Raw genomic sequence first — 17,913 nt, forward strand, 5'->3', positions numbered from 1 at the left:
ATTTATCAAGTGGAATTACTATGCAAAGCAAATACTAAATCTGCTTGTATATTTAGTATATTATTGCTACTCAAAACCACTGGAATATTCATAGCCACTTACTTAAAAAGAAGTTACAAAGCAGAATTAAATCTGCATCCACATGACCAGAATTTCTAATGAAACAGATGCTTATAAACATGCAATATGAGCAATTTGTATATTATTTGTAAATAATAATTCACAAAAAAATTTCAAACACTATGTACAACACTGCTAATTTATTTTGCCTATTTTGTATTAAGTTACTATAGTTAAACATACCCTTATAGTAATAAAAATGAGGAGATAACACTGATAAACTTTTTAGAAAGCATTATAAACATAGCAGCCTTTGTACAGTATGAGAAATTGTAACTGTTAACAGAAAACCTGCAAATCATGCAGTTCTACACTCTGTAGTACTTTGCAGAATTACAGTTTAAGTTGCTCACACCTATACACAGTAAGTGCTGTATCAATGTCCGTTTATACAATTCTTCAGCAGACCTGTTATAATTAATTTAATTGGGGCATTAGGCTTTTCAAATGTTATCTTCCATGCTTACTTATAACTGAAGGCAAAGAGCTCTGAAATACCTATAAAAAATACGAGAGACTGATACTTCACTTATCACTGGTTTATATTATTTTTAGAACAAAGAATATTACATAGTAAATAATGATGTTAATTCATTAAAACGACAATCTTTGAAAATAAGTAAGTAATATAGAAGAAGTAAAAGTGGTCTGCAGTATGAAGGGCACTTCTCACCAAGGTTCTAAAAAGCTTGTGTTTCAGCTGCGAACAAAAACAATTCTAACTTTGATAAAGGAAAAAGTAATCAGGGGAAAAATGCATGATCACAAAATTACTGCTATGAATACCCAGGAGAAATATCCAGAATGAAAGAAAAATAACCGTATCAGCAATACCCAGGTTTGTTACTATAGACAACTACAGAGACCCATTTGCTCAAAACTTAACTGTGCATATTCTGCTAAAAACAAGCACTGGAAAATTAGAAAGATTTGAAGAGTTGTGATTTAGTTACTATTAATTTAGTTATACATTTTAAACAGTATTAATTTAAGTAAAAATGTTGCAGCCATTACTCATACTGACTAGTAATCATCCACAGAGGAAGCATATGGAGTCCAAAAGGACTGTTCCCATTGGTATACGCTAAGCAACGTGAGCATGCAGCACCTGGGTTTCAGCACGAGCAGGGACTGTCAGAAGACAAGGGGCATCCACTTGTTTATTGCCATTACTTGAAGTCTAGATTCACTGAAGGATTAGTCATTAGTAATTTTATGGAAGGTTTTGCTTTCAATATTTTTTTAAAAAAGTCAAGGCAGCTCATGAATCAGTCAGACATTGCCAAAAATTAATACTAATGAGCTAATTTCCATAGAAATTCTGATATACTCTGACAGACGCTGATAAAACCAGACACCTCTTTCAGGCAAACAGAATCCTGCTAGCAGGATTCCTGAAGGAAACAACCACCGAATTTAAATCAGTCTTCACTGTCATGCTTAAAATTTGCTAATAGAAAAGAAACTAGGTGACTTTTGAAAGTTCAAAACTCAGAAATGATTGAATTTTTAGTGTTGCTCTACTCTTACTATACTTCAGTTTTAGTCTTCTGACTGTGATTAAAGCACTACTAAAATACGGACTAAAAAATGCATGGCAGACCTTATGAATCACACCAGAACATATATAAAGAAGAATCTCTGGGCATTAACAAAAATAATTTTGAAGGATAAGATCTGTTTCAACTGCTCAATATTCAGGAAAACACCAAGGAAAAAACAAATCTATTATATCATCTTTAATATAAACCAGTCTGGTACTGAAAAATGCAAACCAAAGATCAGAAGCATCACTAGAAAAATATAGACCAAAGCACTATTTCTAAACTTCTTGCTATACTTATTATCTTTGGGCTTTATGCTAACTTTGTCACTAGACTTCCCATGGTTCTCTGTGTCTGGGATTCTCTTATAAGAGACTCCTAAGTGGATGTTTCAGATTCACAGTCTGTTCAGGCGAAAAGAAGGCGGCTAACATTACTGGCTCTGGGTAAGCTACTTGCACAAAGATTATGCCAGACAGTCATTTTCCACTGGAATAAAGCAACGTAATAGAGATTTTGTCGGAGCAGAGATTGGACAAAACACTAAACAAATGAAACACATCTATTTTTAATAACAATTTAAAAGCAAAAAAGGTATCTCTTACCAAAGGAAATAATGCAATACAAGCACTAAAAAAACACAATTACCCTATGTTCTGCAAGACAACTTTTGCTCAACAAGTGTTGCCTGCATACGAATTATCCTAAGCTAAACCACTGACAAAGACAAACCCCAATGCCACCAGAGGATGGTAGTCAACCTTCACACCACTAATGAATGTTACTCAATGCCACATTAAGTCATATGGAACTCCGGTAGAAGAGAGGGAGGTTAATAGCTTCAGGCATTTCACAGCACAATTGTTTAACCCATAGGGCTACAGTCATCAATAGGAAGGCAGTCCATTACACCCTCTCAACCTCCTTTGTGCTTCATTTGCCCCAATATGTTTGTGTAGAAATGTTTAGATTGAGAATTAAAGCTTAAATTCAATTCTCTTGTGTTAAAACCAGAATTTTATGTTCGACTTAGTTATAATGGAAACCAATACTGCCTTAACCCTCTGCCACTCTTTGCATTACTTTAGACTCCCTCCTCTCAGTTCCTCTCTGAACAGTTCTAGTCTTTTCTAATTCTTTTCATACATTTTCTACCTGCCCATTCAACCTTGAAGTCCCTCATACTTTTAACTTTAACTCCAAATCTTTTTAATTACATTTATCATCCACAGATTAAGGGCACCATGACTGTCTATTCTGACTATAAAGAATAGGCCAAAAACCGTCATTTGTTTTTTCTTCCTTGTGCTCACAATTCCTTTGAGAACTGCTAACACCTCTTTGACAGCTAAGCTTGAATGAAAGATTTAAAGTAATGAAGAATGTATTAAGCCCAGGGTAGAGTGTACCACTCTCAAACTGTCATTCAAAAATGAAACTTACACTGCTGCGAATACTTTACACTTCAGGAATCATCTCTCCCAACAGACTTTTTGTGTTTAAAAGAGTAATGTTCTTCAAGGCAATATTTTTCCAACTGAACAGTTCCACCTTTAATACACCTGCAGTTTTTCAACAAACAAGTGCAAATGAACTGTACATTATAAGCCTCTTCCACACAAATTTTACAAAAAGAAAGTTGAGTGACAAGCTCTCTTTTCTCCCTTTCTGCCTTCCAACAAAGGGTACTTTTTGTTCCCATTCAGCCCCCAAACAGAACAGCCCACTCCAGTGGTCTTGCAGGTAGAAGAATCCTGGAGAATCACCTTCCATACACTCATGTCAGATTTTTGCCTGGCTTAATTACATGTCAAACAGCCCAAGGTTTTGGAATGCTCAGGGAGGGGAAGCTGCACCTCTAGAAATTCCATCTCTATTCCCCCACACTAATGAAGAAAGAAGTAAAATCCATAGTTCAGGAAAAACCTTTGCTTATTATTGTAAAATGCCCTGTGATACTGAAATTAGTATTCTGCTAGCAATTATAATAGGCAAATGAACAAAGATTATTTAAAATATAAAGAAAAATAGAGTCGGATAAAATTAAGCTAAATTTCATATACCTTGAGTCAATATTTAACTTTCAGTCTTTCTACACTCTGCAAACTCCATTATATTTAACACAAACTATTCAGATTAAAAACCACATAGATCACACAAGCATTTATAGGTATTACAGAAAGCAGTACAAGATTTATCTTCAGTCTTCAAGACCTTGCAACGCAGAAAATCTTTTCTTACATTTCTTTTACCTACATGTCTCTAAACTAGATTATATTAGAGAAATAATTTTAACTGACAATATCAACAAAAAGACAGTACAAATGTGAGTCTGCACCCACTTCACATGGCTGCAAGATGTCTGTATACAGATTGATAGGTGGACAGGGGACTAGTCAAGGGACAATCTGAAGCAGAAAATCGACAGTGCCAGAGAGACAGAGTTACAATGTTAACAGGGAAGTATGAGATTTCTATTACTGAATTATCATCCAATTACATACTATAACGAGATTTTTACTGGTAAAATAGCATCTGCAGACTCAGTAGCTGATCAAGGAGTCTTTTGTGCCTTGCACTATACAAACACTTAACAAAAAGAAGGGTCATACCCTAGATAGTTTGCAGCATAAAGATGACAGGCACTTGAACTCACCTGGGTGCCCCAATGTCAACAAGCAAAGGCCAAATGGTGCTGTTCTTCCCTTCACCAATGCGTATTCATATTCTACTGTTTCTCCAGTAGCACTCCAGGAAGTCACAGTACATAAGAAGCACACTCAGTTTTTCTGGTATATTTATTAGACAGCACAACAAACAAGGCACATACGCCTTGATCCTTCCTATGGTGTGTTTAACAGTGATCAAGGCACTACTCTTCACAAAAGTTGTCTACTCTGTCTTTGAGTCCACTTATTCTTCCGAATGCCAACAACATCATGTGATGCATGTGCAGAAGTACTTCGTTTATTTAATTTGATTGTTTTGTTATGCACTCCCTAGCCCCCAAGCAAAGATGCAGACATTTTACAAAACTTTCTGATACACAAATCATACAGATTACTTCAGGTTATTTTAGGGGGGGATGTGGAAATGATAGAGGACTAAACTTGAAGCAACAGATCTGGTTCTCCACTGGCACTAACTGGACTAAGAGATTTGGCTCCCAAGCACAGCTTCCTCAAAAACTAGCAGACACCCATTGATGACAGTAATAAAATAGCTTTTGCTCCACCAAACAGCAGAAAATTATACTTCCAGCCCTTCTCCCTAAAAACCCACTCACATGTAGAACTTTATGTATTATTGCATCATAAATGGAACTGATATCAGGAGGGTGAGAGGAGTGAGAACAGAAGAGAAACTTAAGTTTAATCTTTGCTTATTTGTTACTTTCTGTAAGCCTGTCTGGATATGCAGAGTCTATTTCCATCTCAGATGAATGAGCTAGATGTTATATACTCACAGGAGAGGAAATTTTGAGTAAACCACATCCTGAGTTCAGTGGAATGATGGGTATCAGAAGATGTAATAAATGGATCTTGCCTGTCAGAGTAGAACCCAATACCTACAATTTAAATTTTTACTCACTGATTTTTAATAAAAAACTCCTTAAAGAACAAAAGTGAAAATTTGTTTTTCAGTATGGACTTAGAAATATCATGTTTCACTGCAGCAACAGCATATTTTTATGGCTTCTCTTTCAAAACTACTTGCCAAGTAGTAAAAAAAAAAAAAAAAAGGATGTCTGGAGACAGCAAAATCTACATTATATTCTGTACTTTGTGTCTGCATGCTCTTGCACATACAGACACTTGTCAACTAAAATCATTGTTAAAATGAAAGCATCAAATCTCATTTCAATAATGCTCACATGCAAAATCTTTTTTTAAAAATACTTAAAAATAGTGTATTCTATGTTAAACTATTTGTTTTCAGTTAATACAGGTATAAAAGGACTATAGATTCATTTCTGCTAATGCCCCAAAATAAACCCCAGAATGAAAGAAATTCAGGATTTTAATCTACTGAAACTAAGCAGGAAAGCTTTCATGCAAAGAAAAAAGGGTTCAAGTCTCCTGCAGACACGAAGTTCAAAGGAATGACACTGTAAATGCCTCCTAGCAACGTTAAAGATATTCATAATCCTCATCCTCTCTACCTTACTTTAGCTTTATTAATTGAAAAAGCAACAAATGCAAACAGCCTGATAAAAATAGAAACTGTTTATAAAGTCATTTTTAACAAATATATTCAATTTTATTTTTTGCATGTATAAGCCTGAACTAACAATAAAGAGAACAAGCTCCTAATTTTCTGATAAACCACATACAGACCGCTTAGAAAAAACTCTCAGTTTTAAATTTTTTTTTTCTTAAAGCTCTGGTATGCAGAACAAAATAACTATGGTTTCTACATTATCATTTTAAAACCACCCATTCTGGAAAAAGTGAAAAAAATTAAGATATATAATATTTTAAAATTATTCACACTGATCCTAAATGTAAAAAAAAAAAAAAAACCAACTTCTTAAATTTAAAATCATGGCAGTTTATTTATCATACATGCTCACAAACAGCACATATCCATCGTATGTATCTTTACCATCATACAGTACTATAAGCAAAATAATCAAAATTAAGTTCCTTTATAATCTTGCTTCAGCTCACATACTTTTTAAAAAGCAACAAATAAACTCTTACTATCTTCTTAGTCCTATAACAAGGCAGGAATAAAAAATAATCCTTTTAAGCAAGGGCTAATTCTAATAGACAGGAGGTGATACTCCTTTCTACTGATAAAGTAAATATTCCTTATATTGAACAGACCAGGTTCCTTCTTTCATTTAAGTCACTGTCAAAGTTCTTGTACTTCAGTGATAACTGAGAATCAGCCATTAATTTTTGTTGGATGCTTTCTTTAACCCCAACTGTATATAAAGTATTTTCCAAGGTGAGACTAACAAAAACTATTTGTACTCCTTTCTCAGAGAATTTAGTAAAGTTACTATCTGTATGGCCAAATTCAAGAGAACCAGTATTTGCAGTAGTGAAATATTAGCCTTCACAATATAAAAACATATTTCAGACACATTACATGTAAAGAACATGTTTTGCACTAAATTCGATAACCTCAACCAGTTGTCTTGATATTAGGTGTCTTAATCCACATAAATGAATTGTGACTGTGTTTGCTGGGTAAGCAAAGCAAGCACTGTAAATCTCTAGGGAAACAGACACGTCTGAGCTCTCCTAAATCCCAGAAGTTTCTTTTTCATGAATGGCACATTAAATATGCAAAAATCTGTTCTAATTGACCAAATGACATAAAGGGGAAGAAGAACAAGCAAACACAGTAGAAATAAAGACACCCCCAGTTACTCACAGAAGGAAGCATCCCAAGCATTTTCACAAGCATGAACCTTGCTAATGGCCCCAAGACTGCTGTAGAATAACAACTGGGTAACAGAGTGAGGGGGGGAATACGACCAAATGAGGAAAATCTTCAAGACTATGAAGTATTTACAACTACACAGTGTATGGAAAATGAAAAAAAGTGCTTAAACAACTGAAGAGTTTACATGTACAGTACATACCACTGAGAAAATCCGATAGATGCAGTAGCGGATGATAAAACAACATTCTCAGGAATCTATTCTCATTTTGAGAGCTGTATTGGTTTTTAAATAAATTTTCCAACCAATGTGCTGTTTGTTCTCAAAATTAGACCCCGTGCTGAGATGGTGAGCTGCATTCAATTCAGTCATGCTCTCCTGAAAGCTGATGAGTCATTGTAGCCCTAGGAATCAGCCTCAGTAAGAGCCTTCCAATCCAGTTTGTGACAGTGGAATTGTGTATTTTTTATATTGCTTTTATGTATTATTGCTAGATTGAAAATTGCTATGCAACATATAACACTTTGGAAATCATAAACCTTACTGGAATATTATATCACAAGTTATTCAATGAAAATTTAAACTTGTCATGCGAAAAATAAACCACTTTTCCTTACAGATAATAAACACGGTAAGCATATAAAGCGAAAGCTATTACTCTCTTCCCACACAAAACCCATATCTATAACAAAATTCTTCACTACTTGAGTACAGCCATCATAACCAGAGGGACTCTAGATAAAAAAGACAATTTAAGCTGTGTCCCAAAGCTTCACAGGGTACTAGACATCATTTTGTACTTCAAAAATAGTGACTGTTACTTGTTGCAAACTAAACGTGAAAACATTTTCAGAAAAGCAGAAAAACTGAAGTGTCAGTACAGAACAAATAGATCGTATGCTACAAGCATCTAGTGTGCCTAGATAGACATTCTAATGCTACTTACTACCGCCCATGATATTAGGAACTACATATATTTCTTCAGACGCATTGACACTTATCATGTTTCTCCCTCATTCAGGAGTGACTCAATTTCAGCTAGCAGCTAATAGCTATGGCTGGTTACTCCTTATCAAGCTCCTTGAAAAGGAAATTCCATGTGCTAAAGCAGGCCTGAATAAAGGAAGAATCACCTGAACTGAAACAACGTTGCCCAATGTGCTCACACAAAATGCAACTTTATCTTAATAGACCTGAAAATTAACAATAAGAATTAAGTCATCCTTTGGCTATTTCATTTTTAAATGTGGTATATCTTCTTTATAGTTTTCAGTTTAAAACATAATAATAAAAAAATCCTTTCACAAACTAACAAGTTTGTCAAATTAAAAAGATAAAGTCCTTGAATTCATCAGAAGGGATAAATGCAAGAAATATCATCTCCCATTGAAACATTACCCTTCTTGTCAGCCCCAATGGAAGCATTTTCTCCCCTAACCAGCCAAACTCTACAACTGTCAGATTTACTCACCCTTTTGGATTTTTTAAGGATGCTTGATTCTGCTGCTACTTCCCTTCATTGGTGGCTGCTAGGCATACTATTTTAAGTAATTCTTTAAATTATGTTAGCTAACTACTCTAAGCAGCATTCCAGGCACAGAGGTGAATAGCAGGGAAAAATCATCTCCTGCTCTACCTTGTGTAACCGGGTAAGACCTACACCTGCTGCATCCTTGGAAACACAAGAGCATAATAGTACTGCCTACTATGCATTTACATCCAGAAGTAAGTGCACAAAACCACAGGAAAGGCACACATCTCCAAAGTTTCACTGTGGTAGCATACAACATATAAATAACATTGCTCACAGAACTGCAGGCATTTGGCTACAGACTTGCAACCTTTAAATTGTAACCCCTTGCTCATAGCAACAGTTTCTATCAGTCTTTCAAAATGCCTGCTAGGAAGAAGATTGCAACCACACCTGGTATATTGCCGGCCACAGAGTCAGTATCTCCACGCAGAATGTTTAATGACTAAGATTTTCCCTTAACGGGGTGATAATTTGGGTCTCTCTCTCTCTCCCCCCTACCTTATGAAATTTCTTGGGGTTTAAGTCTCTGAGAATTCTTGACCTCTATTAGAACAAGTTAAATAGGCCAACCATTTAGAAAGTATTGCACATCCAAAAAAAACAGCAATTGATTGCTAAAGCGTCTTTTCTCTAGGAAACCAAACAAAAACCAGGGAGGAATGGTTTCTGTTACCTAATATCTGATAAAGTCTTAGTATGGATAAAGTACTTCGTCATGGTTGGAACTTCTACTCATTATTTTATTGAATTTAACTATTTGGTTTCTGGTTTCTTTTTTCCTCAAACAAATCCAAGAGATACCCAAATTTCTAAAGGATTTAAAGTTCAGCTTTAAAAATTTATTATTTTTTGTATTTTCAGTGTAAGATAACCATTTTATAACGCGTTCTATGGCAGGCTTAATAAAGTTTAAAACTGCAAAACTAATAAAAGCTAGTAATAACAGCATTTTTGCATTTCCACTGTTAAATTGTCACTTTTTCCAATTACCTACAGTTAGAACACAATTCCATGACAAGGTATCACTTCTGCAAGCGCCAAAGGAACCCAGTTGTCAGTTGCCCTCTTTACTCGGGCAGAGCTCCTGGCAAAGCAGATGGCTGGCCTGCCTGAGCAAAAAGACAGGCCACAACTAAGCTATGTCTGAGGCTCTATTCAGATTTCCTATCGGTTCAGCCAACAGAAATTTGTCAAGGCTCAGATTAACAACTGAAGTAGACACAGTTTAATTACTCCACTAAATACCTTTCATGTACTGCAGAGGTAACAAAAGGAGTTTTAGTACTTTGCTACATTTACAGAATACTAGGAACAAAAATTCCTTTTCAGTGAAGCTTTAAAGTGCATGTTGTGGCTGACTTCATACAGAAAAGTAAAAACTGCAAAGGTAATAAAAACAGCTTGTAGGGAAGACACCACAAACTTTGTCCCTCATTTCAGACACAAACTGGAGCTTGTTTGTTTCACATGGAAAGGTTTAAAAACCTATTAGGCCTCGCAGTAGTAAAAGTTATTTTTATTAACACAGCTAGAAAGCCAACAAAAACTGCAGCAGCATTCCATGTGCTTGGTTATCGTCCAACTCATTTATTGCATTGTAGGTTGAGAACAGCCCTACAATCCCGCTCAAAAGTGAACACGTGAGCAGTCCCATTCAGTCAAGCCATCTGTTTACACCAGACAACTTTACAAAAGGGTTTCCCGCCGTGCTAACACTGTTTCACTATAGCCTTGATGGGACCACTCTTGTAACTAGCATGCTAGCCAAGCATTTCTGTATGTTCTTAGCAGTAGCAGTAGTATGTTCTTAGTGGTTGCATGGCCAGCTGGGCCAACCCACTGACTTACCATAGGAAAAAGGGGTCTCTCTTTCTCTCCCTCATTCCAACTCCTCTCCTTCTCCCACTTGATGCTAAGGTTTGCTTTCTTTCCCAAACTCCAGTAACTACCAGACCTTTCTGCATGCTGCTCTAAATCACTAAGCCACCAGGAAACCACATAATTCCCTAGGCCTGGTTTAGTTTTCTTCCAGGTTTGTAAGTGAAAGCAGCTCACAGAGAGGTCTGATGAACAGTGGTGCTAGCCCAAAGCAAGCAGCAAGAACTCAAGGCTGGCAGCAACATGGGAATGGGACGTTGGAGGAAAGAGGGAAGGAGAGTGGGGCCTCCTGCTTCCAGCAGCAGTGAACTGTTCAATTGGCTCATCACTTTTAATGAAACTGTACCCTTAGATGAGAAGGTATGACAAGGGCTTGATCAGATCCAAATGGGGTCTCCCACTGGTGTCGAATAATGTGAACTTTACATAGTAAACTTCCTTCTTCCAGGCAAACCTGGGGAGGATTACTGACATATGTATGTACTCCAGTTCTGCAGGCCCCTACTTCCTCAAACTAATCTAAACTCTCTGTGGTATATATATCTGAGTTGATAATGTGCACAATGGTTTCTGAAGAGAAAAACCATTACCTAGATTCTAAATAAACCAGTGAATGTATCAGTTCCTGGGATATCTTATGGACTATGCCTTTTTTTTTTTTTTTAGAGATGCCACAGAACACAACTAAAACCCCCATCCTTCTTGCTCCACAAAAGCATGAGCCTGCAATCCCCGTCAAAGGGAGTGCCTATTGCAACGAACTGCCATTCTTTGATTCAACTCAGCAGGGTGTAGTATCATGACCTGCTTGTGCAAGAAAATAATTGGGCAGACACACTGCTGCTGTAAATAGTGCCCTTTTGCTGAAGATCTGGCTTCTTGATTGTAAAACAAAGGCAACTTATTCATGTTAAAAGCATAAAATAGACCAGGTCATAAAAGTAGAACAATTTCAGTCAACTCTTATATGTCATTTCATTAATCCAAAACAAAACTTGTAACAGTGATGCTTAGATCTCTAATCCACTTTAAGCATTGCAAAACAAAGAAAACATTAAAGGCCTTGAAACCAACAGTAAAGGCTTATAGAATCTGCTAAAGGCTATCCATTCCATTAAACATTTCTATGCTTACTCATAAAACCTCATTTTCTTAAACTGTTCTAAAAGTGTGCTAAGTTAAGGAAGCAAAACGCAGTTAAAAAAATCAACATTATTATACGAAAGCAGACTTCAAAATGGATCTCAAACAATAATAAGCTATTAAAAGAGATGTTTACTCTTCACTGAATCCTATTTTCTATCTCTTAGATCAGTACAAGTCAGCGACAATTTCTTTGAAATTAATGAAGTTGCACTGGATTGACTCAGAAGAACCCTTGTTCTTCATCTAGAAACAGCTCAAGGTATCTTTAAGAATAAAGTATAATTATCAAATTATATAAAGAAGCACTTTAGTTTTAAACAATTTGAAAAACAGCTCCTTTATTTGCCACATTCAGTCTAAGCTATTAAAAAGAAGCTGACAAATTATCTTATTATCATCACTAATTAGCCACAGTAGAATAAAAACATCAACTTCTCTTTAAAGAGATGTCAACCTGCAGATCATTAATTAGAAGGGATCTTTAATGTTTTTCAACAATGACAACTTCTAGAAAGTGAATTTTCCTTTGAAACATCCAAAGTGCTATAAGGTTCCAGCACTTTTTAAGCAGAGCTCTAAAAGAGGAGAAACAATTATAACTCCTGCTTAAAAAAGTGATAGTACAATGTGATTCAAAGTTACATATTTGTCTATCATCTGAAGAGTTTTCACAAGCTCTCAGATCTAAAAATAGGTATTATAGGAAGACTGAATGGCATTTGATCCAATATTCTTAAAGATAAAATGAACCACCTCTACAATGTGCCTGTTTACTGCTCAATTAGAGTATTCAGTTAAAAAAAAAATCTCAACAGAAGAACCTCCAGGTTCAGTGCTAAATAATGAGAAGTTAAAAAAAAACACCACTGGGCTTTGATCTGGCAATAATCTAACAGTGCAAGAAAGCACATGAAGGGGGGAAACCTCCAAACAGTGTGATTGATTTCATGTCAATCCATGAAGCCCAAAAGGAAAAGAATTAAAAGGCTTTAATAAAATTGCATTCTACCTTTCCCCCAAATGAATCTTTGCTCATTTTCTGCAAAACACATGATAAGTAAATCTGGATTAAAGTAGGATTTCATTGCTCAAATTTCCAATCAGCTCAATATATGAAAGAAGGTTTTGATTTGTCTTACAGGGAAACAGAAGCATCGCATACATCACACATTTATCTTAGTTGAAATCTCCTTATATGGTCTGTCTCTATTTGTCTTGACTTCTGTAGCTTAATTATTTACTGTAATTCTAGCATTTGGCATAGAACCTAAATCTAACCAGGTGTCATCCAATTACTGCTTTCAATTTTTAACTAAAATTCTGGGGTTTGTCCCATTCTTCGCTTTAGCTGATTACTTTGCAAATTCCTGATGTGCTTTGCTGAACAGAATACAGAAAAAGAGTAAATTATTAAGAAAATTCAAGAGATGTACTAAAAGAGGGCTACTCATTAAAAAGAACCAGACAAAAAATAAAAATAAAAAAGACTGTCAGTGCACAGAAATACCCCTCATTCATTAAAATGTGAGAAGATTATAATGTGTTTCACTGATAGGCACTTTTAAATTGTCAGCCCTCAGGAAATGAACTAGTTCAGAGCCAGGTAGAGGGACACTCAGTGAGATTTTTGCTCCTGACTTTTGTGCAAGTACATCTCCAAGAGAAACCAAGAAAATTACACTAGCGCAGGATTATGAACGCTACAGCCCATAGGTCATGCACAATACCTATTAAATTGTATGTCAGGTTTGCATTGGTATATTCATTTTCTTTGCCATCCTTTCTCCCTTCTCATTACTCCCAAATCCTCAGTCCCCCTGGAAAGTCTCACTCAAGGTCTTCAAACACTAGGTCTTGGCAGAGGCATAATCTTACAGACAGGCTTCTCTGTCATTTAAACATGCACAGCACTGTACAAGGGACTCTGGCCTGTCGCCTACAGCAACGCCACTATACATCATCCTACAGACACATTAAATAGATTTGAGTGAAGGCAACGTCTGAATTATTAATTTGGAGATTGAACTACTACAATGCTTGGTGGAAAAGCATGTTTCTTCATGCCATTCTGTAAAGAGCTGCTGTAGCTCTTCTCTACTTGGTCTTATTGTACCTATTCATTACTGGCCTCACTTCATGCAAATGTTCATTGTGATTTCTGAGATATGATATCACACCATATAGATTCATTCTTAGAATAACCTTCATTCTCAGACTAATATAGACCTTATAACGGTAACAAATTTTAGTCATATTGGCCTTTAAGCTGATGATTCATCATTGCAGAGATTTAGGATGTAAATCAAATTTGATGCACTAATTTTTGTGTTACAGCAAAGTTTCCGCACAAATTACATTTTGCCAAGATGCATACAGAATAGATAATCAGCTTTCCTAAAAAAAAGTTTTTTAAATTAAAAGTCTTCTGATCTTAAGATCAACAACAGAAACCTTAAAAAAAAGTCACTAAACTATGAGTTACTGAAAAAAGGAGCCAAAATAAATACTAGAAGTCAACCTAGATGTCATCTTCTGGTCTCTTAACTCAATATAGAACCCCAAAATTCCAAAAATTAGCATAAATGTAGACAGAAAGACCACTAATGGAGATGCTTGCATTTCCAGATGCATTTCCCAGAATTCGAAATATTATGATTATCAGCAAGGAAAATACACTGCCTGGCTAAGCAATCATTGATCTCATACAATTCACAGCAATGTGAATCTGTCACCTTTGATTCCATACATGAAGCCTGCTAAAGAAACAAAAAGATCCTCAGAAGTATCCACCAGAAAGACGGGGGAGGCAAACAGCAATTTAAACATTGTAAACTACACAATACAGGGAAATCCTGGCCTTTACATAGCAATTTGGTACTTTGCAATAAATTGCAGCAAAACCAGAATTTCAGTGTAAGTACATGCAAGTCTGAAAAAAGATGATACTGGCATTGTTTTGTAACTTGCACTAATTTAACAGAATTGGTGACAAAAATCAATATCAATGTAGTTTATTATTATTTTAATAATAATACATTTATTTTCTGGAAAATTCACATCAACCCTGTTGAAAGTTGGTCATGAGGACCTACAGGACACCAAAAAGCAATGAAGGAAATTGAAGTGATCTGAAATATATAGGTTACAGAAATATTAACTATAATAGATTTGTGAAGAATATTCTTAATACTTTTTGTCTAGAAAGAAGGGTTCTTTTTTATAAAGAAAAGCAGGTTTCTATGAATGATTTATGTATGATTTTACATATATGAATGATTTTTATTTTATTAGAAACTAAACTAACAGTTCCTCTGGTGCTGAACCATTAAGAACAAAAAAAAATTCAAACACTCTCAGGTACTGAATCCTCATCAAATAAAGCACAGCAGGCCTTCCATGTTAGATAAGGTGAGCCCGATAACAGACACTACATGGAATATTGCAGGAGTATGTAGATCTGGTATGCTTTGCAGTAACATTAAAGAACTCATTGTTCAAAGGAGAAGTTGCCCTTGAGATCTCATTTGCCCTCTGCAAAACTGCTGAGAGTACAACATCCATCCAGTGTCTCTAGTTTGTGACTATGAGCATGAAGCACTTTGAGGTTCCTCAAAACAAACATTAATGTTAGTCCGGTGACGCTCCTTCTTGACACTACCTTCACTTAGGTAGTTTTTTAGATTCCAGCTGCAATTTTTTCTGATAACAGTTACCCCATAGGCAACAAGGCTTATAGAGTAAAGGTTGCAGAACCAGGCCCTGTAGTACCGGCAATTACAAGAGGCAGTATTTTTATTCAGTTTATAAGTGGTATGTTTAATTCCAGTAAATCCAGAATTAGATAAATCAAGGAAGAGTCATGATACTATCATTTCAGCAAGTGCTCAGGTGAGATGACTTCTAGAAACATCCAGCTTACACTGGGAACACTCAGGTATTGCCAACAAAAACCTTCAAAAATGGTCATGGAAGCACCTTTGAAAATACTGAGGATTAGGCAAGACAATATGATTTTCCCCATTTTCCTTCTGAGCCTTGGAATTGCTTTCATGAATCTCTTAACGTCTTTTTTTTTTTTTTTAAATGAGAGCCCGGCATGATCTCAACATTCAAGGAGCTGGAACTTAAGGATACCAAATATTTTACAATAATAAACACAGTGTGGTCAAGATTGCTATCCAGAGATTTTACTAGTATCAATTACCCGTTACTAAAAGTATACTGTTTCACTTGCACAGCTATTCTACTCGGGGCGGGGGGGGGGGGGGGGGCGGCGCGGGGAGGAGAGGGAGAGGCAGGACACTATCAAAGTAAAAAACAACTGTACTTCCACTGCCTGTGGATGCTAGTTCAAAGCTTCCCTCTACTCATCCTGTCATGTCATTTACCAGGCACGTCCTGAACAGTCAAAAGTGGCTGTAGAGCAAAGAAATAAACCTTTAGATCAGCACTGCAGCTTCCATTCTACCCAATGTAAAGTAACAGCGCATAGGATTAACTCTGCCCAGTGTGACCTCCTTAGCTAAAGCTTCTGCCGGTCTCCTGCTGCACATTAGCTATCTCCTATTTCCCTGCTCGTAAGTGGGAGCTGCTAGCAGCAGTTGCTGTATAATTACTTACTTGATTCTGTCTAAGGAGCTTAAACTAAGAGTTGAGCAAAGAAAGTAGATTAACAATTTGAACGCACACGTAACACAGACACACACAGAACCGGCAGGACTGCGGTTCAATACACGGGGCCGAGGAAATGCATTTCAGCCACTCTTGCTCCAACAAGACAGGCTTCATTTTCACCGCAGGGCAATTAAACTGCGCGAAGAGGGGTCGACAGGAAGAGACGGGCAGCAGTCACAGGCTGGGGAGAGGACTGGGGACACAGCTACTCCATCCCTAGCAGCCAGATTAGTACCAGAGGAGCGGCAGGGCCGTCACATGCTCCCAGATGTCGCCTAGCAACAGCAAAGCCCAGAGAAAAAGTTCTCCCTCTCTCAACTTCAAATCTGCCTCTGAGACCGACTGAGGGGAGCTTATTGTGCTCCAGACTAAGCATCTGTTTCTCTCTTATAGCCTTCTGTAAATGACTGCATATACCACACGCACGCAAGCCTGTCCACACATAACCTCCCCCACGGGCACAACCTGCCTATGTGCAAGTGCCGCAGCCTGTGCGCTTCTCATCAAAAACAGCTCTAGGTACAATTTCAGTGGTCACCAAACCTGCTCTTGGAATGCAGGTGAACTCTGCTCTGCAAAACCACCCACACTTCAGTAGCAAGAAGGGCACAAAGATCGCAAGGGAAAAATGCAAAAACTCCAGGGTGATTTTTTTAATTTTTTTTTTTACCTTATCCACAGCCAGTCAGCAGTACTCACTACAGGAAAAGCTGCCCACTTGCATCTCTGTAAAACTGTGAGTTTAGACCATGGAGTTGCAAAGTCTGAGCTGACCCTCCAAATTTAGCAACATTTGTGCGTTGCTGTCGCACAACCAGAAAAAAGTTTGTACAAACCAGAAAAACAATCAGAAAAAACATCCTGGGATAATTTAAAACCAAGATGAAGCGAAGCTAAAGAGCCAGTGGTGTTTGTAGTGTTTTTTAAGGGGACTCCATCAAATGAGCCCTGGAAAGAGCCAACTGTCTCCCCTAGCTATTAGAAAGAACTCCTTGACTCGGCTCCCGTTAACCCTCTACTTTCAGGCACTTTGGCCTTTTTCTCATAGAAGTCCCCAGGACAGGGATGTGCTCCTTGCGGTGCAAGTCCCATTCCAGAGAGGCTGGAGCATAGCGCTTACCTTGGCAACTGCCCTGCATTATGCATGCAGTGAATAATATGAGCAGTTTGCAAGCAGTTGCTGCTCTTCCATCCATCCGATGGCGAGGTCCCATCTGGGCTGGGATGCTCCAGCTCCCTCAGAAGCTGGCTCCTCGACTCCGGGGTGCTGATCTGCACAACAGCAGCCCAAGGAGCCTGGTGTCTTTTTCTTATCCCGCTAGTTGCAGAAGAAAGGCGTGTTCGCCTGTTAAGACATCGCGTTTTCTATAAACTCCCACCCTCCAGACATTGCATAAAGCTCTTTATACCCGGCGGCCCCGGAACTAGCATGAGGGAATCAGGCACTGCTCCAGGCCCTGCAGCCACAGGCTGCCTCTGCCCCTCCTTCCGCACTTTGCAGGATAGGCAAGATGCTTCCAAGTCCCTGCACTTTGCAGACTTTGTATCAGAGTCCATTGGTGCTACACTCTGTATTTTGAGCAGATCGGGGAATTTCAGATGGCAAGTGAAATATGTCCCAG

The 17,913-nt window shown here is 37.3% G+C and overlaps 1 protein-coding gene across 1 annotated transcript in view; it reads right to left on the minus strand.

Annotated features, from left to right (window-relative positions):
* Positions 1–17,505, minus strand: part of LRP2 (LDL receptor related protein 2) — a 128,217-nt gene extending 110,712 nt beyond the window's left edge. Inside the window, exon 1 of the mRNA XM_059820541.1 lies at positions 17,412–17,505. Coding sequence (XP_059676524.1) covers positions 17,412–17,505 — 94 coding nt within the window. The remainder of the gene's footprint in view (positions 1–17,411) is intronic.
* Positions 17,506–17,913: the final 408 nt, after the last annotated feature.

The sequence above is a fragment of the Gavia stellata genome, chromosome 8, assembly GCF_030936135.1.
Source record: "Gavia stellata isolate bGavSte3 chromosome 8, bGavSte3.hap2, whole genome shotgun sequence".
NCBI classification, from domain to species: domain Eukaryota; kingdom Metazoa; phylum Chordata; class Aves; order Gaviiformes; family Gaviidae; genus Gavia; species Gavia stellata.